Source organism: Papio anubis, chromosome 6 (assembly GCF_008728515.1).
Source record: "Papio anubis isolate 15944 chromosome 6, Panubis1.0, whole genome shotgun sequence".
NCBI classification, from domain to species: Eukaryota; Metazoa; Chordata; class Mammalia; order Primates; family Cercopithecidae; genus Papio; species Papio anubis.
Genome location: NC_044981.1, coordinates 35,039,596 through 35,062,592, shown reverse-complemented (window position 1 = coordinate 35,062,592; position 22,997 = coordinate 35,039,596). Strand labels below are relative to the sequence as shown.

Here is a 22,997-nt window from a genome sequence, read left to right as displayed (position 1 = left end):
AGAGAGAAGACAACATGGCTAACTTCACACCCCTCTGCTGTGCTAGTACACACTGCAGAATTTCAGTATATATGCTTTGAGGAAGTATGCAGGGGAAAAACTAGAGATGTGTGAACAGAGGAATTATCACGTGGCATGGCACTAGAACTACATTAGCCTCAAGTGTAAGAAGAAGACATTATAAACAGAGCTGCCATATGTAGGAAGAGAATGTTCACAGGATAAAGGAAGTAGTTTTGTTTAAAGGCTATACTATGTGGTTGTCGTTTCTCTGTACTACTGCATTCCCAGCTCATCCAACCACATGCCCTCAGTGGGTGGTGTCACCCATATGTCTGTCATGTCGTTTGTAATCCTAGGAGAAAAGAGGGAGTGGCAGGATATAAGGTCCCTCTTGACTGGAGGGACTGGGGCCAACCCCAGCAGCCATCTGCTCACCTGGAGACAGTCTAGCCAGTAGCGCACGTGGCCAAAGCTCTCCTGGGAGGTGATGTCGTACATGAGCACTACCCCATCAGCCTTGCGGAGCAGCTGCCGCGTCATGCTGTGGTACCTGCCCAGAGAGTCTGCATGAGGCCACACCAGGCATCCCGACCCCAGGTCCTGGCCTCTGCAAAGTGGGAGAAGTAACCTATCCTACTTCTAATTGCTTCCCACAGAGCACGTCTGTATGCTTTCCTTCGTACGGTGTAGTTCTTGTTGACGAGGTAACAGTTCTCATGGCCCAAATTTCAAAAGGTCCCAAGGAGAACTCAGTGAAAAGTCTCCTTCCTTCTGCCCCATCCTGGAGCCACCTAGTCCCCCTCCCCAGAGGCAACCAGGGTTATCAGTTTCTTAAATATTTTTCCAGAGGTATTTTATGTATATACATATATATACACACACATATATACACCCGTACACATCTTTCCGCCTCTATTTTATACAAATACAGTGTAAAACATTCATCATACTCATTAATATTCAGTGTTCTGCATTTTGGTTTTTTCCAGTTAACAGGATGTCTTGGAGAAATTTCCCTATGTGGCTGGGTGCAGTGGCTCACGCCTGTAATCCCAGCACTTTGGGAGGCTGAGGCAGGAGGATCATTTGCGGTCAGAAGTTCCAGATTGGCCTGGCCAACATGGTGAAACCCCGTGTCTACTAAAAATACAAAAATTAGCTGGATGTGGTGGCATGTGCCTGTAGCCCCAGCTCCTCAGGAGGCTGAGGCACAAGAATCACTTAAGCCCTGGAGGCGGAGGTTGCAGTGAGCTGAGATCACGCCACCACACTCAAGCTTGGGCGACAGAGTAAGACTGTGTCTCAAAAAAAAAAAAAAAAAAAAAAAAAAATCCCTATTAGTACATAAAGACAGTCCTCAGTCTTTGTGTGGCTTTACAGTGTTATATTGGGTGGACTGACCCTACTTTATCTAACTGGTCCCCTATTGATGGACATTTAGGTTGTTTCCTATTTTAATAACACAAGTGATAATACTACAAATGGTCCTGGTTCCTTTGTTATTATAGTCATATATGAGTCTGTCTATAGAATAAATTTCTAGATGTGGAACTGCAGAATCAAATAAGATATGCCTTTTAAGTTTTGATTACTGCCTGGTGCAGTAGCTCATGCCTGGAATCCCAGCACTGCGGGAAGCTGAAGCAGGCAGATCACAAGGTCAGAAGTCCGAGACCAGTCTGGCCAATATGATGAAACCCCATCTCTACTAAAAACACAAAAATTAGCCAGATGTGGTAGCAGGCACCTGTAGTCCCAGCTACTCGGGAGGCTGAAAACAGGAGAATCGCTTGAACCCAGGAGGTGGAGGTTGTGGTGAGCCCAGATCGCGCCTCTGCACTCCAGCCTGAGCAATAGAGCGAGACTCCATCTCAAAAAGAAAAGAAAAAAAAGTTTTGATCACTTCTGCCTAGGTTGAAAGTAGAAGACCAGCATTTTCAGAAGGACAGGTGATTGACTGGCTGTCCACTAATGACCATGTTGGGACAGCCCTAATATGTGCCCTGCCAGGCTGAGGGACCTCTGACTCTGCTGCCCTCTCTCCCCTGCCTTGGGCTTGACTCATCTCTCCTTCCCTGACCTCCTGAATCCTCGGGGGGCAGTTGCCTCCCGCCCATGTTATTGGGGCTGCTGTGTGTCCCTCTGCACCCCTACACTCAGCCTAGTTCCTGACACCACTGATAACACATTGCCTGTTACCTCTCTTGGCCAGCCGTGTCCCAGAGCTGCAGCACAAAGCACTTGTTGTCCACCAGCAAGGTTTTGACCCGAAAATCTACTCCTAGGACACATAAAGAGGGGTGAAGCCTACTAAGTTACCATCCAGGACTCCTAGCCAAGGCCTACCCCAGTATACACCTGTTCCCTGTACCAGCTGCAGTGCGATAGAGCCCTTGGCTGCTGGGCTTCCCTTCCGCTCTGCATTCCATCCGTCCTCGAGACCCACTTTCTCCAGGAAGCCTTCCCAGACCTCCCTGCCATACTGGCAGTTTGTGCCAACCCAAGGCACCTTGTCTACGATGTTTATTCCTTAGGTCACCCAGAATACAAGTTTCATTATTTTATTTTTACACTACTCCTTTTTCCATTCCCTAATTATCGCATGCACCTTCCCCTCTCAACCAGACAGCAGGGGAGACAAGCAGCCCAGAGGGGCATAAGGAATGCTGGCTTCAGGCCACTGTTACACTGGTTACAGGACCTCAGGCAAGTCATTTCACTTCTGTGAGCCTCTCTTTCCTTGTCTGCAAAGTGGCAAATTAGAAAGACCTACACTGCAGAGTGGTTGGAGGATTAAAATGCTGTTTTAATCAGCCGGGTGTGGTGGCGCACGCCTGTAATCCCAGCTACTCGGGAGGCTGAGGCAGGAGAATCACTTGAACCCGAGAGGCGGAGGTTACAGGGAGCCGAGATCCCGCCACTGCTCTCCAGCCTGGGCAACAAGAGTGAAACTCCGTCTCAAAAAAATAAATAAATAAATAAATAAGGCCGGGCGCGGTGGCTCACGCCTGTAATCCCAGCACTTTGGGAGGCCAAGGCGGGCAGATCACGAGGTAAGGAGACCGAGACCATCCTGGCTAACACAGTGAAACCCCGTCTCTACTAAAAATACAAAAAATTAGCCGGGCATGGTGGTGGGTGCCTGTAGTCCCAGCTACTCCGGAGGGCGAGGCAGGAGAATGGCAGGAACCCGGGGGGCACAGCTTACAGTGAGCAGAGATCACACCACTGCACTCCAACCTGGGCGACAGAGCGCCTCAAAAAAAAAAAAAAATGCTGTTTTAAGTGAGCAGACCCAGAAAAGAGGATAAAACTTCTGGTGTGGAGGCAGGGCTTTTAAGATAGGTGGCCTTAACTTTGGGGGCCCAGCTAGGGCAAGAAACTTAACCAGGTCTTCAATTCTCTGCTTTCCTCATCTGTAAAATGGGGATAGATATGGAAAATGTACATTCAAATATAACTCCGTTGGCTGTAATTCTCTATCTGGTCCTGTCCTCAAATGCAGGCAGGGTAGAGTTCTTATGTTGTGAGGTAGCGGGGTGGGGCAAGAACGGAGGGAAGGTGATGCCAGGTAGGGAAATAATTGACCAATGAAGGCAGATCATTTCCTGTGGTATTTAAACCGGAATAGACGATAGCCACCAGGGGGCAGCAAACCGTAGCTGGGATTGGGACAGATCTGGACCAAGTACTTGGATCTCGGGTACACCCAGTGCATGCCGGCTTGCCTGGTTGGTTGGTTGGTTGGTTGGTTGGTTGGTTGGTTGGTTGGTTAGTTCACAATTATGCAGCTTGTGTTTTTCTTGATTGAATTTTGTGGGAACTTCTCACCACATAATAAAGGAGGAGGCTCCATTCTAAGGAAGGCTGTTGTAAGGAATAAGACATGTATGGAAGATGCCTAGTGCATGGGAGGTGGTCAGTAAATGGTAGCTTAGGTGACTAATAATGGTAGCCTTGGCCGGGCACGGTGGCTCATGCCTGTAATCCCAGCACTTTGGGAGGCTGAGGCGGGTGGATCACCTGAGGTCACCAGCCTGGCCAACATGGTGAACTTCATCTCTACTAAAAGTACAAAAATAAGCCAGGTGAAGTGGCACACACCTGTAGTCTCAGCTACTTGGGAGGCTGAGGCAGGAGAATCACTTGAACCCAGGAAGCAGAGGTTGCAGTGAGCAGAAATTGTGCCACTGCACTTGAGCCTGGGTGACAGGGCGAGACTCTATCTCAATAAATAAATAAAATAATGGTAGCGTTGTAGATCCTGTGACCCCACTCAACATCAGGCCAGCCTGCTATAGGTTTCCTCTTCCTGAGGGAATTGCATTTTTAACTGGCTCCCAGGTGAGGCTTCTTGGGCAAGAAAAGTTTGAGAACCTGCCCCAGGCCTCTCTTGTGGGGAGCTGTCATTTACCGACTGGTCTGGCACTGATCCTCAGTCGGCATGTGCCCTGGTCTAATGCAAAGACAGGCATGGCATGACGTCTTTGTCCCTAGGTGGGTCTCCCCTCCATTCCCTCGGGTTTGCTTTTCTGTAGCTCTGTATGGGGTTCAGTGGCCGCATATGCTGATACTTTTAGGGAGGGAAGGTTCTCTGCTTTCAGCCATTTCTTGCAGGAGCCACTGAGTTAGACATGATCAAATATTTACTTATAATAATCATAACAATCATAATAACTAATACTTACGGAGTACTCGCTACATGTCAGTTATTATTCTAAGATCTTGACATATCAACTCAACTAATCCTCAACCGCTCTAGGAAGGCAGCACTACTGTTGTCCGATTATGCAGATGAGGATTTGGGGGTTCGAAAGGGTTAAATCATTTGTCCAAATTCAGACCCCAATAAGTGGCAGGTCTAAAATTTGAATTCAGGCACCTGGGTTCCTAATTTACCACACTCTACCAACACATTCTGTGTAAAATATCCAGCTTGCCCAAGGTGACTTCCTGCCAGACCATCGCCGCCCAGCCTGGAGCTAGTCATGAGCAAATCCAACCAGCACAGACCCTGCTCTGGCCTGCTCACGGGCCACATGAGTGGAAACTTGCTTGTTTTCACCATCAACTCTCGCAGGCACCTAAATTGCAGGGTGCATTGTTGATGTGGCACATTATAAGCTAATCAGATCAATGCAGAAAAAGCAAATTACCTGTAATTAGAGACGATTAGTGAAATAGTAAGGTTATGCCCATATAAAACAATGTCTAATGCAGGGCCCGTGGCCAGGGCAGAACCTGCAGCTTCCTCAGGGATGGCTTGGTCTGGGCCTGCTGCCACTCGTTGGCCCTGGCCCCTGCATCTCCCCTCCTCCACGCCGCCCTCCTCGGTGCCCTTACCCACGGTAGCTGTCAAGCCGGTGGCGAAGGAATTCTGGTGCAGCAGGTGCAGGAAGGATGTTTTGCCCACGTTGGAGTCTCCCAGGAAGATGACATGGAAGAGGTAATCAGGGTTGGCCTGGGGTTCCCCTGCAGCCATGGGGTCTCCCGGGGATGGGGTCAGCCCAGCCTCCCTGGAGTCCGTTCCTGGTTCGTCAAGCCTGCTCTCTGCCCTTGGTTCCCCGGAGTGACGGGGGCCTTGTTCTTCCGCGTGAGCAGTCATGAGGGATGGCCTGGGTTGGGCTTCCTGCTCAACCATGGTGGGAGGGGTTCGCGTGGGTTCCTTGGGTCCTGCTCCAGCCCCAGGCTGAGCCCCTCCGGGAGGAGAGCCCCTTGGAGGTGCCGGTTTTCCAGGAGCGGGGGCTTCTGCTTCCACCTGAGCCTGTGGTGTGGCAGATGGGAGAGAAGCAAGCAGAGAATCTTGCTGGGGGAGTTGCGAATGCGCAGTTTCCAGGCCGTGAGCCTCAACTGACTGCTCTGAACTGAGGTCCTGTTCACCTCGGCCCTCTTGTTTTCCTTCCTCAGACCTGGGTTCCTCTTCTAGCCCCTGGTGGGGGAGGGCAGGCAGCTCATCCAGCCTAAGGACCCGGCCATGAGCTTCTCTTAGCCCCTCAGGAAGGCCCTCCTGCACCACTGGGCCTGCGTGGCCCTGCTCCAACCTCTCTGTGGGCAGCGGACCCACAAACTCCAGGCCCTGGAAGGGCTCAGTTGGCCCCAGGGTGAGGGCTCTGGCCCTCTGGGCCCCCGGTCTTGGCTCAGAGCCAGTGGCATGCAGGTTCTGCTGGAGGGTATCTCTCTGCCTGGGCGGCTTGGCTGGGCCCACTCCTGTGAAGGCAGTTGTGGGCGAGGGTCCGGGCTGGGTTTCCGGCTCAGTCATGGTGGGAGGGGTTTGTGTGGGTCCTGCTCCAGCCCCAGGCTGAGCCCCCCTGGGAGGAGCCCAAGACCCAGGGTCCTTGTCATCTGGGTCTGAGGCCTGGATCTGTTTGCTGGACCCAGCTGGGGCCTGGGGAGGGGGAGGGGGCCCATCCTCCAAAGGAATGAGCACTTTGAATGCAGGTGCCACCAGGCTTCCTGAGAGACCCCAGAGGAGGCGGCCCTCGGGGGTGGACCCCGGCTCCTGGTTGGGGTCCAGGTTGTGCGGTTCCACAGGCTGCTCTGCACTAATGTCCTGCTCATCTGGGTCCACCCCTTTACTGTCCTTGGCGCCGAAAGGCACCCCAGGGGGGGTCCTTGGAGCCCCATCTGGATCTGAAGATGGCTCCTGACCAAATAGTAAAGCCTGTGGCTCCGAGATGGAGATCTGCCTGACCACACGGGGTGTCTGGGGGCCTGAGGCGGCTCTTGGGGTCGGGGGCGGGCTCCAGCAGAGCTGCAGGGCTCCGTGCGGAGGGCTGCCAAAGTTGCTCAGGAGCTGGTCCCAGTCATCATTGTCCCCAAATAGCCCAGGCAGGGGGGCCTCCTCAGGGGAGACAGCCCGAGGGTCTGGGGTCTTCTCACCCACTCCAGGAACACTGGAAAGGAAGCAGGGAAGCAAAGATCAGGGGAGGGGCAGGTAGGTGGTGTCACCCCCATCCTACCTGCAGCCTTCACCATCCCTTGCTCTCCCCATGGCCAGGCCTCCTCCCAGTCCTTGCTCAGGCAATCCTTCTCACCTGGTGCGTGCTCCCCACTCCTCCTCCTCATCCAATCTCGTCCATCCTCAAGACCCACATGAAGCCTCACCTCCTCCAGGAAGCCTTCCTTGATCATTCTGGCCCATCCCACTCCTCTGAGCTATAACAAGTAGAGTGAGTGCCTGCTAGGGATCTTGCACTGCACTAAGCCTTTGTATGTGTGTGTGTGTGTGTGTGTGTGTGTGTGTGTGTGTGTGTGTGTACATGTACACCCACACACGTGCATGTTTTAATTCTAGCCATGTGGTCTTGGGCACAGGTGTTTCCCTTTTTTGTGCCCCAGTTTCCTCATCTCAGAAATGGGCGTGATAGTTCCAGCTTGGCAGAGGGTGGGGTTTAAGGAAGGAAGCTGTGTGTGCACTGTGTGCTAGCTAGATTCTTAGAGAACTCAGAGTTCCCCACTGGTTCCAGGAGGCCCCTAGAGTCCACCCCAGTCCAGGGATAGCAGCCACTTGCCTCAGTTTCTCCTCCACCTGCCAGGACACCCGGCCCCTGGCGGCGTCCAGGCGCCCCCTGGTCACCTGCAGCTGCCCCTGCACCTCCTCCAGCCGCCCGGCCAGGTCACGCTTGGCCTCCCGCAGCTGCTGGTTCTCTGAGGCAGCCTCCTGATGTGTGCTCCTGAGGTGGGAGAGCTGGGCCTCCAGCTGCAGGGTGGAGGGTGAGGCAGAGAGAAGCCCAGATGCCCTCCAGGGCAGCAAAAAGCCTGCCAAGGCCATTGTGAGACACAGACTCCCACCCCCTGTCCAGGCTCCCGGAGACCCAGCTTAAATCAGAGTAAGAATGGGCGGTTATCCCTCCTTGGCCTAACTAGCTCCATTAGCTCCTGTCCAGGAGGGGCATTGGAAATCCTGAGGCAGAGAGGGCAGGGAGACTGTGTGAGGAACAAAAACCAGCAGTGCCACAAAGGCCCCACACCTAAACCAGATCCCACCCTCCTCTACTCAGAGCCCTGCAATGGCTGCTGGCCCCTGAGACCATCTGGTCTACAGGGGGCTCCTGATCCAACAGCAAATCACATGACCGAGAGAGGGAACGCTGCCTGGCCAGGTGTAGGGAAAGGCAAGCCCTTGCAATGGCCTCCGGGACCCTGAAGAGTCTCCCTGCAGCCTCCTCACCTCCCCTCATGACCCTCATCTCCTTTCCTATGACTGTTCCCTCTCAGTCTGCTCCAGTCCACAGCTCTGCTTACTGTTCCGTGAACTTCCACAGCGCATGCCCGCTCAGGGCCTTCGCACCTGCTGTTCCCTCTGCCTGGATGCCCTTCCCCAGCATATCACACTTCTTCAGGTCTTCGCTCCAATGTCATCATCTCAGCCAGGCCTTCCTTGACTCCCTTCTCAACTTACTTGACTACGATTCCAACTCTTCTATCCCCCTTTCCTGTTTTACTTTATTCTCCTTAGCACTGATCACCATCTCCTATGTTATGTATGTCACCTGTCTCCCTGACTAGATGGTAACTCTGTGGGCAGAGGTTTGTGTCTGTCATGATCCTCAGAACCTGGAACAGTGTCTGGCACATAGTTGGTGCTGGATAAGTGGTTGTGGGGTGAAGGAATGAATGGTTGGAGGGGAGAGGCTTCACCTTCACAGGGGACAGGACAAAACGGCCCCAGGTGTAAAGCCCTATCTCTTCTCTTGGCAGGAGGGGTCTGCCTCAATTTCCAAGGAGCAGCTGCAGAGGCACCTGGGAAATCAACTTGGTAACAGGGCCAGCCCAGGCTTGGTGAGGAAGGCTCTGGGAATCTTGTCCCAGGCTGAAGGGATGCTTGTTGTCCTGGTTACAGCAGAGGACAATTTTACCAAGGTCAGAGGTCCCCAAGTTGAGGAAGGAAGAGACAGTGGGGCAGGGTCTCAGACCCGAACAGTCAACCACAGTGCCACCCGTAAGTGACTACAGGCTATAAGACCTGCAGTGTCAGGGCAGCAGGTAACCTGACCCTAAGCAGGAAGCTAGGTCAGTTTCAGAGATGGAACAAGTGATGCATAAACTACTATGTACCAGGCACTGTCTTAGGCCCTCCCATGTAGTACCTCTAATCATCACAGTACCTACTAAGGCAGGAGCTCTGATTTCCATGTCTCTGATAGGAAACTGAGGCTCATAGATATTAAAAACCTGTTCGAAAGTGGGTTTCTGGGAAACCCTGTCACTCACCTCCCTCTGGCCCTCAGCTAGTCGCTGCACCTCGCGCTCCTTGGCTTCTAGGACGTCCTGCATCTGGGAGGTGAGGGCCAGGCCCCGAGAGTCGCTCTGTGGAGTAGGTAGATTCAGCCCTCACCCTGCAGCCTCTTAAGAGCCAGCCGGGCAGGCCAGCCCTTCTCACACTCCACCTCCACCACCTGGGGTGCCTGGGCCAGGATGTCCCAGCAGGGAGGGTTCTCAGGACAACTGCCCCAGTTCCAGCCTAGATTGTGGCAACAAGGAGACTTGGCAGAGATGGGAAGGGGGCCCAGGTTCGACATTCCCCACCCCATCTCTCTGGGGAACACAAGCTGCTCAGGCCAGGGAGAGGATTTACTCCAGCAGCCTCCTGCACCCCACCCTGGTCAGTCACTGGCCCCACTCCTCAGCCAGCAGAGGTGTCCCGGGCAGTGGGAAGGAGGCAGGCTGCCAGCAGGAGCCCACCTCGGCCTGCAGCTGCTGCTTCTCCTGGCGGATCTGCTGCTCCATCTCCTCATAGAGCTGCTGGACCTTGCGGTGGTGGTCAGAGTCACACCTGGGAGGAGCAGGAGTTGGGGCCAGGCAGCCCATTAGCGCCTCTGGGCGCCTGCTGCTGGCAGGGGCAGTCTGGGCTTGGGTTTGGAATCCATCCTATTGCTTTCCTCACTCTGCCAGCAGTCACTGACCTCTGTCACTCTGAGAACAGCCATCCCAATAACAACCCACTGACCCATACGACTTTGACATTGGTCCTGCGGATCCTACCATGCCGACCCTTGTAACCATCACCAGTTCCCCTGGCCAGGGTCTCATTGTCCTCATCACCCCATCACTCAGTCCCACCTCCCTCTTTCACCATCCTCCTGCCCCTATAACCCAACTCCAGGGTCACCACATGCATTGCAATCTACGGGAGCAGGCCCCCTGGAGTTGGGCGTCACAGCGGGTCCTGTACCAAGACACACCCTGCCATTCCCACTCCTGCCATTACCAACTCTGTCCTCCCCGCCAGGTCCCCTGAGCCACCTCTTCCTCCAGCGCAGCTCTGCCCTATCCAGCTCACAGGCCCGGCTGTAGAAGGAGCTGGGGAAATTCAGATTCCACTGGAATGTGAAGAGCACCTACTTCAAGTCAGACACCCGGCCGGGCCCCCCACTCACTTCTTCAGGGTCAGCTCCAAGGCCTCCTTGTCTGCCTGGGCCTCCTGCAGGCGGCTGGTCATCTTGGCCAGAAAGCCTGCCAGGTTGCCTGCCAGCTGGGGCTCCTCCTGCCGCAGCTGCCCCCACAGCTGCCAGATTTCTGTCTGCCTGGGGAGGGGAGGACAGCCAGAGATGGGAGGGTCAGACACGAGGTGGGATGGAGAAGCAAGGGGGGCCCCACTCCTCAGTTTTCACGACAGTGCTCCAAGAGACTTTGGCACCTGGGCCAAATCTATTGACACCCTACAAGATGCAACTCAAATGCCACCTCCTCCAGGAACCGTTCCCAGGTGTGCCCTCTCCCTTCCTGAACCCCTGCCACACTTTGTCTCTCTATGATTCTGTAATAGTGGGATGGGAGGATTTGGGATACTGATGGCCCAGGGCTTCCATCTGCCGTCTCTCTTCTCTCACTCTGAGGCTGTGTGACCTTCAGCAAGTCCCAAGCCCTCTCTGGGCTCATTTGTAAAATGGGGTGGGGGCTGATACCTGCCAAGCAAGGTCATTGAGGAATGAGAGACGCCTGATGAAAGCACCAGCTCAGGGCCTGCTACACGGTTGGCACCCGATACAGGCTGCTTTCACATGGATTTAATTAAGTCGTGAGGACAGATGCCAGAGGGCTGAGCCTAGGCCAAGCTGCCAAGTGAATAAAAGGCTGCCCTGCCAGTCTACACCCTAAGTCCCACCCTGCCTGCCTCACAGCACCTGGCCCCACCCTCCCGGAGCCAAGCGTGAGGAATCCTGTCCTCACAGAACCCCACGGGTGCGGTGAGCAAACCTGGGCCAGTGCGTGAGGGTGATTCCCCCACTGGTTCTAACAGACCCTGGGAGTCTTAGAGAGGGATGTTTGCAGGCAGGGCTCCCTTTCTTTCTCTCTCTCTCTTTTTTCTTTTTCTTTTTCTTTTTTTTTTTTTTTTTTTTTTTGAGACAGAGTCTCGCTCTGTCGCCCAGGCTGGAGTGCAGTGGCACGATCTCAGCTCACTGCAACCTCTGCATCCCAGGTTCAAGCGATTCTCCTGCTGCGATTCTTCTGCCTCAGCCTCCCGAGTAGCTGGGATTACAGGCATGTGCCACCATGCCCGGCTAATTTTTGTATTTTTAGTAGAGACGGGGTTTCATCATGTTGGCCAGGCTGGTTGGAACTCCTGACCTCAGGTGATTCACCCGCCTCGGCCTCCCAAAGTGCCGGGATTACAGGCATGAGCCAGGCCAGGGCTCCCCTTCTCTAAGCAAAGGCAACTCCCTATACCCAGAGCCTCAGAAGGATGGGAGGAAATGCATTTCTGTCTCCAAACCTGTTCAACCCGGGGCACAAAATGCCTGAAATCACCCCCAACTCCAGGAATCCTCACTGAGTTAAGAAAGGCACCCGCAGGGATTCCCATGGTTTTAAGAATTCAAGGGCCCTTGGGAAGCTGAGCCCACTTGTTAGTCCTCCTGAAGAGTGACCCTACAGGGCAGGATAGGGCAGGGAGGTGCGGGGGTGGGAATGATTCCCCATAAGCAGGCATCCTCTGCATGTGGTTTTAACCCCACCACAGCTTTTAGGCTCATTCTGCAGCCCAGGAAACAGAGGTCAGAAGCGAAGCCATCCCTGTGGTCACACAGCTAGCCAATGGCCAAGCCGGGATTTGCACCTGGCTCTACCTGGCACCTGCCCCCTTGACGCTGTGTCCAGCGGAGCCCCTGCTGTCAATGGCTGGCAGAGCCTCTCCCTGTGCACATGCTGCCCTGGCCTTACTTGGGAAGTAAGTGTCCAGTCCCCAGCTGCTCTATGAAGGCAAGGAACGCCTCCTTCTCCTCAGCATCGGCCTCCTCCAGAGCCGGGAAACTGGTGGTAGCAGACACCCGCTTAGAGGGCAGTGGCTTCCTTCTGCGGAGCCTGTGGGAGCTCTGGCTGGAGCCAAAGATGTTTTCTGTGGACAGAGACGGACAGAGGGGAGCACAGTGGTATTGGGCCCAGGTGCCTGGCCTCCCACCCAGCCCTGCTCCAGCCCTCAGGGAAGGAATTCTACCTGTGCCAGTCACATTTATACAGGGCTACATTCATGTATTTCTCATATCAACCTTAGGAGTCTACTTAAGGTAGTCATTTTACAGATGAGCGTCTGAGGCCCAGAGACACCAAAAGACTTGCTGGAAATCACACCGCACCTCCAAGGCAGTGAACAAACCCTTCATGCACTCAATCAAGGGATGTGTATTGAGCATCTACGTGACAAAATTAACCAAAATCCCTAACGTGGAGCTGACATTCTAGTGCAGGTTGAAAAGAATATATATATATATATATATATATATATTTTTTTTTTTTTTTTTTAAGCCAACTTGCTAAGTGAGCCAAAGGAATATAGGAATATGCAGGGTAATTTCCACTGAGAGACTGGGAGGATCGACTTAGATGAGGTGGCTAGCAGTGGCCTAAGGAGGTGACACTGGAACTGAGATGTGAATCCCAAGAAGGAGCAAATCCTGTGGACTCCAAGAAGCGTGTGCCTGGCAAAGAGAACAGCACTGCAGGTGCCCTGAGGCAGGACCGGGCTAGCAAGATGGACGGGGTGAATGGCACTGAGTGAGCCAGCGAGGTTGGCAGCGTCTGGAGGGTGCAGGCCCTGCAGGCCCCAGGAAGGGGCTTCCAGTTTGTCCCACAGGCACTGGGAAGTTCCTGGCATGGCAGGCATGGTTTGATTCGCGAATGAAGACGGCCCCAAGGCTGTGTGGACAACAAGCTCCCTTTGTGCTGCACTCCCACCGGCAATTCCCCTTGCCCAGCCCTTGAGTTCTCCTCCCAACTCTCAGCTTCTCCATTGCCAGAACTGGAGGAACCTTCTGCTGGAGTGGGCCCACGCGTAAATGCAAATTCCTGGCCTCCTTCTCTGCTGGTCTCCAGGCTTTTGGAGACTCAGCTGACCTGAGAACTCTGGGTGGCTTTGTGGACACTGAAGGCTGATCTGTGTCTTGCAGGGGCTCTGTGAAGGCACCACACCTTTCATTGCCTGGGCCGGAAGGTCTTCCCACGGAGAGGATTAGCGGGAGGATTGTGCCCTGCTGGTCCTGGGCTCCCTAAGTCTTGTCAGCCCTTCTAGAGAGGCAGGTGCTGGGGCGGCCCTGCCCAGCGGGGGCTCAGCACCTGGAAAGCCCCCACCCCTAAATATCACCCTCTGCTGCTCCCTGGCCCATGGAATTCCCCTAACCAAAGCCACAATGTTACTCTCCTCAGGCGGAAACAAATCTGTGGTGTCAAGACCTCTGGCTCAGGAGAGGCCTTTTACTGAGGAGAAGACATGGGATGAGCAAGCCCAGAGGCCTCCTTGGAGGCGGGGGGGTGGGGGGGTGGAATGCATGGGGGAGGGCCTCGGACCACTCTGGCAGCCAGGGATGTGGGGTGAAAGTCCCCGGGAAAAGGGCTGCCTTTCTAACGACCCAGTCTAGCCCCATGCAGGGCACACTGCACGGGACACCTGGGTGCCCAGAGGCCCTCCAAGGACAGACATACTGAGTCCAGAGCTGAATTCTTCAAGTGACAGATGTCCCTTCCGCTCCACGTCCACCCAGTCGAAGATCATCTCTGACTCCTCCTTGCTGCCCAGGAAGCTGAACTTGGCCACCTGGAAGGAATGGGCAAGGTGGGCAGGTGTTCCCACCTGGGAAGATTCTCACCCTCCAAAACGGAGAGATGTTTGTCTTCAGCCACCCCTACCTCACCTCGCCTTCATGTCAGAGTCCCCCCAGTAACCTGACCCAGGGCCTAAGCTTGACGTTCCCAACCCCACCCAAGGCAGCCCTCCCAGCAGGGCCATGAACTGGCTCCAGCCCTTTTCACTCTCTCCATCCAAAATCAAAATGTACCTGTCCTAAGTCCCATGTCTTTAGAAACTTGATAAAGGACAGCAGCCAGCCCTCCCCCAGAATGTCGTGATCAGTGTCCAAAAATTATCTGAGGCCGGGCATGGTGGCTCATGCCTGTAATCCCAATAGTTTGGGAGGCCGAGGTGGGCGGATCACCTGAGGCCAGGAGTTCAAGAGCAGCCTGGACAACATAGTGAAAATCCGTCTCTACTAAAAATACAAAAATTAGCCGGGCATGGTGGCAGGTGGCTATGTTCCCAGTTACTTGGGAGACTGAGGCAGGAGAATCACTTGAACCCAGGAGGCAGAAGTTGCAGTGAGCCAAGATGGTGCCTTTGCACTCCAGCTTGGGTGACAAGAGTGAAACTCCGTTTCAAAAAAAAAAAAGTCAATGAGTTACATAAAATCTTCTATAAGAGTTCAGTTTATATATCACGGCCTACAGGTCATGATTTTACCTTTTTGAAAATTATAACAAGTTTTGGACTGAGGTCTATGGAGACGGCCCAGTGGGCTCATCTGGCAGAACCCAGTAGCCTGCATGGCTGCACAAGCGCATGTCATGGGCTCTTTTAGCCTACGCGCTTTGGCTCTCAGAGGGAATCCCAAGCATAATAGAACTTGGAGTTTGCTGATTTTCTGTTTCTCTAGTTACTTTGTTTTCCTTTTTGTAAATTTCGTGTTTTTATCTGGGGCTGCACATGAATGATAAGTTATTCCCCATTGGTGGCAGCAGTGATGGTCTGGTCTAAACCAGCGATGGTCTTTATGTTCTATTTGGTGATCTCTGGGGGATGCATCATGGAGACCTAACGCCTGTTGGTTGAAAAATAACGGAAAAACTGGTTTGCTAATCGTTTTGTTGTTGTTGTTGTTTGTTTTTCTATTTGTGATCTCAAATTAGTGAAGAATTCCAGGCTGGGCACAGTGGTTCATGCTTGTAATCCCAGCACTTTGGGAGGCCGAGGCGGGCAGATCACTTGAGGTCAGGAGCTGGAGACCAGCCCGGCCAACATGGTGAAACCCCGTCTCTACTAAAAATACAAAAATTAGCCAGGCGTGGGCGCCTGTAATCCCAGCTACTCGGGAGACTGAAGCAGGGGAATCACTTGAACCTGGGAGAAGGAGGTTGCAGTGAGCCAAGATTGCACCACTGCACTCTAGCCTGGGTGACAGAATGAGACTATATCTCAAAGAAAAATAATTTCGTATCCACTGGGAAGGAGAACAGCTGTTTGAGATCTGAGTTGGTGAGGTTTCATGTTGCTGTTCACTTTTTTTTTTTTTTTTTTTGAGACGGAGTCTCACTGTCATCCAGGCTGAAATGCAGTGGCGCAGTCTTGGCTCACTGCAACCTCCACCTCCCGAGTTCAACCTATTCTCCTGCCTCAGCCTCTTGAGTAGCTGGGACTACAGGTGCCTGCCACCACGCCCGGCTAATTTTTTGTATGTTTAGTAGAGACAGGATTTCACCATGTTGGCCAAGCTGGTCTCAAACTCCAGACCTCAGGTGACCCACTCGCCTCAGCCTCCCAAACTGCTGGGATTACGGGCGTGAGCCACCATGACCAGCCTGCTATATTTACTTTTGATCTGTGGCTGGAACTGTAGAAATGAAGCAAGATACTCTCTGTGAGTCTGTATATCTATACATCTGCAATAGAAAGGCCTTTAACTCTTTTTTATTTTATTTATTTATTTTTTGAGTCTCACTCAGGCTGGAATGCAGTGGCACAATCTCAGCTCACCGCAACCTCCACCTCCTGGGTTCAAGCGATTCTCCTGCCTCAGCCTCTCAAGTAACTGGGATTACAGGCACGTACCACCACACCCGAAAGGTCTTTAACTCTTGTTGTCAGCGTGAAATACTCTTGTACATCTGGAGGGTATTAATAACTTAGTGTACTATGTCTCTTAAAGGAGTTCTGTGTTGATTAGTTTATAGAGACAAATAAGTGATTACATAAATCTAATGCTCCTAAAAATAACAGAAAATAACTGAAATTTGAATGCTTTAAATGTGTTAGACTTAAAACAATTCTTCTTAGAAATCGCTAGCTCAGAAAATTTTTCAGGAGCCAGGTCCATATAATTAACATGATTCTTTGAACAAATTATATTGGTTTAATAATTGTTTTGACAAAACACATATAATAGCTATCTGTCTTTTCTGTGCTTTATGTTAAGTATAATACAAGTATACATTCTGTTTTTCATAAGTCTGTATTTATTTTCTGTGAAGAAACTAGTTAATCTACATTTCCTATACTTCTCATTTCGACTTTCAGATCAAACAAGTCAACTTTATCTTATGTTTAAGAGTATAAACATGTAAATTTGTGCCCCACTAAATTGATTAATTATTCTAACAAATAAATTTTGTATCAACAGTAATTATATATTTTAGTGTGTCACCTTAACCACAGTTTCCAAGATTCTTACATAACTTTAGAATTTTGAATTAATATTGAAGTACATTAATTAATAAATAATTTTTGACTATCTGGATAATTTCTAAAACAAATTTAATACTGAAACATTGGTTGCTAATCATAATTTTAAGTTGATTTTTTTTACTTCTTATTTTCACATGCTAGAAAGTAGCTATATCTTTGGGTAATGTTAACAAATGAATTCATTATTTTCTACTTTAAAAAGTTGTGCAGGCGGCCGGGCGCGGTGGCTCAAGCCTGTAATCCCAGCACTTTGGGAGGCCGAGACGGGCGGATCACGAGGTCAGGAGATCGAGACCATCCTGGCTAACACGGTGAAACCCCGTCTCTACTAAAAAATACAAAAAACTAGCCGGGCAAAGTGGCGGTTGCCTGTAGTCCCAGCTACTCGGGAGGCTGAGGCAGGAGAATCACTTGATCTCAGGAGGCGGAGGTTACAGTGAGCCAAGATCACGCCACTGCACTCCAGCCTGGGCGAGAGAGGGAGACTCCATCTAAAAAAAAAAAAAAAAAAAAAAAAAAAAAATGTTGTGCAAAAGAAAGTGGTGGAGACTCAGATATTTGTATGCCCATATTCATAGCAGTATTATTCACAATCGCCAAAAGAATCCACCCAGGTGTTCACTGACAGATAAGAGGATAGACAAAAATGACATATATGTACAACGGAATATTATTTGGTCTTTAAAAAGAAGAACATTTGGACACATGCTATGATACAGATAAACCTTGAGGGCATTCTGCTAAGTGAAATACAACAGTCACTAAAAGACAAATACTGTATGATTACATTTCTATAAGGTACCTAGAGTAATCAAAGTTATAGAGACAGAAAGTAGAATAGGGATAGCCAGGGGTTGGAGAGAGGGAAGTATGGGAGTTAACTATTCAATGGGTGCAGAATTTCAGCTTGGCAAGATAAAAGAAGCATTGGAGATGACTGGGGAAATGGTGGTACAACATCGTGAATGTACTTAATGCCACTGAATAGTACATTTTAAAATAGTTAAAATGATAAATTTTCTGTTACATATATTTGACCACTTTCTTTTTAAGTTGTGTTAGGGATACTCAAGGCTGTAGAAAGTTGGCTTATGTGTATTTGTGAGCTTTGCTTGTCTGCTAAAATTCTTGTATAAGACAGTTCTCAATTATTTATCCTTAGTTCTTCCTATGAAGGAGGTTAATTACACTAGTTAAAAGTGCAATTAATACAGGCTGGGCATGGTGGCTTACACCTGTAATCCCAGCAGTTTGGGAGGCCTAGGCAGGTGGATCACTTGAGGTCAGGAGTTCAAGACCAGCTTGACCAACATGGTGAAACCCTGTCTCTACTAAAAATAGAAAAAATCTTCCTGGCATGGTGGCGGGCATCTGTAATTCCAGCTAACTGGGTCGCTGAGGCATGAGAATAGCTTGAACCCAGAAGGCAGAGGTTGCAGTGAGCTGAGATTGTGCCACTGCACTACAGCCTGGACAACAGAGCAAGACCCTGTCTCAAAACAACGGCAACAACAACAACAACAAAAGTTCAATTAACTACAGATGCTTGAGGCTTTGCTAGGAGCAATAGCGACAGAGAAACAAAACTTTGTCTGCAAGGAAAATGGGATGCATTGTTGTGTGAAAGTGTCTGGTTATTCTAGAACATGAAAAAGGATAAAAAGGCAAAACTTGAATAGATATAGAATGTTGTAGAAAGTTTGCTGAAAGAAAATTTTATTTGCCTTGATTTATAATGCCTGAGTCTGAAAATAAACTATGAAATGTATTAACATTTTGCCAAATTTGGCCCAGTTTTGATGGGCTTAAAAATTGATAATAAATAGGCTTGGCACAGTGGCTTACGCCTGTAATCCCAGCATTTTGGGAGGCCGAGGCGGGTCGATCACATGAGGTTAGGAGTTCAAGACCAGCCTGACCAACATAATGAAACCCATCTCTACTAAAAATAAAAATAAAAAAATAGCCGGACATGGTGGCAGGCGCCTGTAATCCCAGCTACTCAGGAGGCTGAGGCAGGGGAATCGTTTGAACCCAGGAGGCAGAGGTTGCAGTGAGCCAAGATCACACCATTGCACTCTAGCCTGGGCAACAAGAGTGAAACTGTCTCAAAAAATAAAAATAAAAATAAGTAAATACATAAAAATAAGTAAAAATAAATAAATAATAAATAAAAACTCATGAAAATTTTACAGCCACATGTTCTATTAATGCATAACTAGAATTTGGCTTTATCTCTACTAAAATAATAAATTGGTCTTAGAGCTCTTAGCAAGGGTTAAAAAAGAGGCTACTGTTTAGCTTCTTTGTAAGCCTCCCAGATAACAGAGATTCCCTATCTCACCAGAATCATTTCCTCTGCTTTGTTTTGACTTTACTATGTCTTAAATTTTTTTTTAAAAAAGCAAAGGTATCTCCCTTATAAAAAAGCTATCTACTCTTGCAATCATATTACCTTCTTCCATATTTATTTCAAAATCTTTTATTTTATTATTACTTTGATTAAATAGATAACAAAGTAATATTTCTTGGTCTCCCATGACCTCTTAATCTAGTGCCCAAATCTTCTCTAACGGCTCTTTTGATTTTGCCTTCCCAAGATTAGAGTCTAAATTTAGAAAAAAAACAATAAAAATTTGAAGATATCTTTCTCTATATTTTTTAAATACTTCAACACTATTACAAGAACATCATGGGACGAACAATCAAATCAGAAGAGATGTTCAGGCTTTTCTAGGCTAAGTTTTCATGGGCAAAGTGCTATTAATATCAATATTTCAGAAATTGCATGCTTTATGGGAAGGTCCTGGAGATTTCTCAATGATTTTGCTATTTATAATATGTTCTTTTTTTTTCTTTCTTGAGACAGGGTCTCACTCTGCCGCCCAGGCTAGAGTGCAGTGGTGTGATCATGGCTCACTGCAACCTTGACCTCCCAGGCTCAAGCAGTCCTCCCACCTTAACCTCCCAAGTAGCTGGGACTACAGGTGCACACCACCACACCTGGCTAATTTTTAAGAACTTTTTATAGGATGGAATCTCGCCATATTGTCTAGGCTGGTCTTGAACTTCTGGGCTCAAGTGATCTTCCTGCCTCAGCCTCCCAAAGTCCTGGGATTACAAGCAGTATGTTTTTATCGTCAGGGGAAACACTGATCAAACCATTATGAAATAGTTGTGCATTGTACCCCAGGAGAGAATTTCACTCTCCTCCATTCTGATACTATTAGGTAGTGTAATAAATAACCACAGCCTTTCAGTCTCGTTACTGGACACATTTCTCCTTTCCAATGCCTGCCTGAAGTCTCTGTTATAAGCTGCAGGCCACAGATTGCATCTTCAACAAAGAAAAACAAACTCAAAGTCTAGAGAAAAAGGACTGTACCAGGTTCTATGAACTATTTATGCTTCACTTGGTGTAGGCTTCCAAGCTGACAATGGATGACCTTCTGACTGAGCGAGTAGACTGAGAATTCCTACAACTGAGTCCAAAAGCAGACAGCTTACCCAAGATCCAGCAGAACAATAATTAATTACATGGCATTGATTGAACAGCTGAAGGAAATCTGGTTACGGCTCTTTGTGGCAATATAGTTGATATTATTTTTTTATTGTTCTACTTTAATAGATCTGTGAGGAAGTTCTTTCCTGGTCTTGAGCTGTCTCTAACCCTCAGTTTAGTAGATTATACTTTTTTTTTTTTTTTTTGAGACAGAGCCTCACTCTGTTACCCAGGCTGGAGTGCAGTGGCATCATCTCGGCTCACTGCAACATCCACCTCCCAGGTTGAAGCGATTCTTCTGCCTCAGCCTCCCAAGTAGCTAGGATTACAGACACATGCCACCATGTCTGACTGATTTTTGTATTTTTAGTAGAGACGGAGTTTCACCATGTTGGCCAGGCTAGTCAGGAACTCCTAATCTCAGGTGATCTGCCCGTCTCTGCCTCACAAAGTGCTGAGATTACAGGCGTGAGCCACGAAGCCCTGCCAGATTATACTTTTGTAAACTGAAATTCAACGTTTCAAGTGGTATCTGAATCTCATTGATCCCCTCATGATTCAGAAACCAATACTTTTAAGCCTGGGCAACATGGAGCAACCCGCAACCCTGCCTCTATAAAAAATACAAAACATCAGCTGGGCATGGTGGCACATGTCTGTAGTCCCAGCTACTCAAGAGGCTGAGGCGAGAGGATCCCTTGAACCTAGGAGGCGGAGGTTGCAATGAGCCAAGATCGCACCGTTGCACTCCAGCCTAGGTGAGAGAGCAAGACCCTGTCTCAAAAAAAAAAAAATTTACTTTTACAGACTCTCCTTACTTTCCATGGCAATATAATTATTTGCACGGGTTCAACAGAATCTGTCCTCCTTTTTTTTTTATCAAGATATAATTGGATAAATCAATTGTGTAATCAAGGCCCTACCTGGAGTGTGTTTTATGGGATGTCGTCATTTAATCAGGTGTGACAAGCCTACTATGAGGAATGCCCATGGAGTCAATCCCTACAAAACCCTACCAGGAAGCTGGCCTGGAACCCCATGGATTGCTTCCTGGCAGAAGAGGGACCTTAGAAAAATCAGGGACCTCAAGAAGGGAGGAAGTCATTTAAATTTACAGGTGATGCAAGTGACATCTGGTGAAGAGAGTATCTTGAGCTTGCTTTTCTAGCCTTAGGATAGAAGTTGGGTGACCAACTCATCCTAGTTTTCCCAGGACTTTCCAATTTTAGCACTCAAAGTCCCATATCCCAAGTACCCCATTAGTCCTTGGAAAACTGGAACAGTTTGTCACTCAACTTCTATCCTAAGGCTACAGTTTGGGCAACATAGCAAGACCTCATCTCTACAAAATTTTAAGAATCGGCCAGGCATAGTGGCATGTGCCTTTAGTCCTAGCTACTTGGGAGCCTGAGGCGAGAGGATCTCTTCAGCCCAGGAGCTTGAGGCTGCAGTGAGCTGTGACTGTACCACTGCACTCCATTCTGGGTAACAGAGTGAGATCCTATCCCTTAAAAAAAAAAAAAAAAAAAAAAAAAAAACCTAAGATTATGTATGAAAGCTTCTAAACAGAAGCTAAAATGTCTCAATACTGTCTCTATTTGTAGGGCAAATTCAAAGAGATTCATGTTTAATTATATCCTTGTTGCTCCTATGGAAATAAGCCAATGTAATGACAGCAGCCTTTTATACATCAAGAAAATTTTGGAGATTATCTATGATCACAGAAAAATTATCTGGCCGGGCGCAGTTGCTCATGCCTGTAATCCCAGCACTTTGGGAGGCCAAGGCAGGTGGATCACCTGAAGTCAGGAGTTCGAGACCAGCCTGGCCAACATGGTGAAACCCTGTCTCTACTAAAAATAAAAAAATTAGCCAGACGTGCAGGTAATCCCAGCTACACGGGAGGCTGAAGCAGGGGAATCGCTTGAACCTGGGAGGCAGAGGTTGCAGTGAGCTGAGATCATGCCTCTGAGATCCAGCTGAGAAGAAGGAAGGAAGGAAGGGAGGAAGGAAGGAAGGGAGGGAGGGAGGGGGAGGGGGAAGGGAGAGAGGGAAGGAGGAAATCTGAAACTTGGATATGAGGCAAAAAGAATGCTGGCACAACCCATTGTTTACCTTTCATGAAAAGTCCCAAACTTACTGAAGTTACTAGTAGAACAGATAGCCTGAAAGATTTATGGCCTGTTAGACATTAGCCATTTTAAGAATTTAACTCAGTAATTTCATCCTAATACTTTTCTGTCAAATTGCTGGCTTCTCAAATGCTCTTTGAACCAGTCATAACATCTTACTGGTTCTCCCATTCTTTTTCTTTTTTTTTTTTAGAGATGGAGTCTCGCTCTGTCACCCAGGCTGGAGTGTAGTGGCATGATCTTGGCTCACTGCAACATCTGCTTCCTCGGGCTCAAGCAGTTCTCATGCTTCAGCCTCCCAAGTAGCTGGGATTACAGGCACCCACCACCACGCTCGGCTAATTTTTGTATTTTTAGTAGAGACGGGGTTTCACCATGTTGGCCAGGCTGGTCTCGAACACCTGACCTCAAGTGATTTGCCCACCTCAGCCTCCTAAAGTGCCAGGATTACAAGCGTGAACCACAACACCTGGCCACCCTAAGACTCTTTATGGGGACACACAACTGTGGCTGATCTTATGTTTCATTGACGTTTACAGTCGTTGACATGGTTTGATTTCCAGGGCTCCGACTGCTTCCCAAAATAAATGTCCTTGCTCAATGAGCTGAAAATTATAACATTTGCAAATTACTT

At 49.3% G+C, this 22,997-nt stretch overlaps 1 protein-coding gene across 2 annotated transcripts in view; it reads right to left on the bottom strand.

Moving 5' to 3' along the window:
• The window catches only part of RAB44 (RAB44, member RAS oncogene family), a 35,749-nt gene that overhangs the window by 5,477 nt on the left and 7,275 nt on the right, over nt 1-22,997 (bottom strand). The window contains exons 3-11 of one of the 2 annotated variants that reach the window (XM_031667671.1): nt 13,921-14,032; nt 12,166-12,340; nt 10,383-10,529; nt 9,688-9,778; nt 9,217-9,312; nt 7,515-7,702; nt 5,347-6,896; nt 2,203-2,284; nt 439-553 (exon numbers count right to left, since the gene is read on the bottom strand). In XM_031667671.1, coding sequence (XP_031523531.1) covers nt 439-553; nt 2,203-2,284; nt 5,347-6,896; nt 7,515-7,702; nt 9,217-9,312; nt 9,688-9,778; nt 10,383-10,529; nt 12,166-12,340; nt 13,921-14,032 — 2,556 coding nt within the window. The remainder of the gene's footprint in view (nt 1-438; nt 554-2,202; nt 2,285-5,346; nt 6,897-7,514; nt 7,703-9,216; nt 9,313-9,687; nt 9,779-10,382; nt 10,530-12,165; nt 12,341-13,920; nt 14,033-22,997) is intronic. The other variant, XM_031667672.1, reaches the window with a different exon arrangement.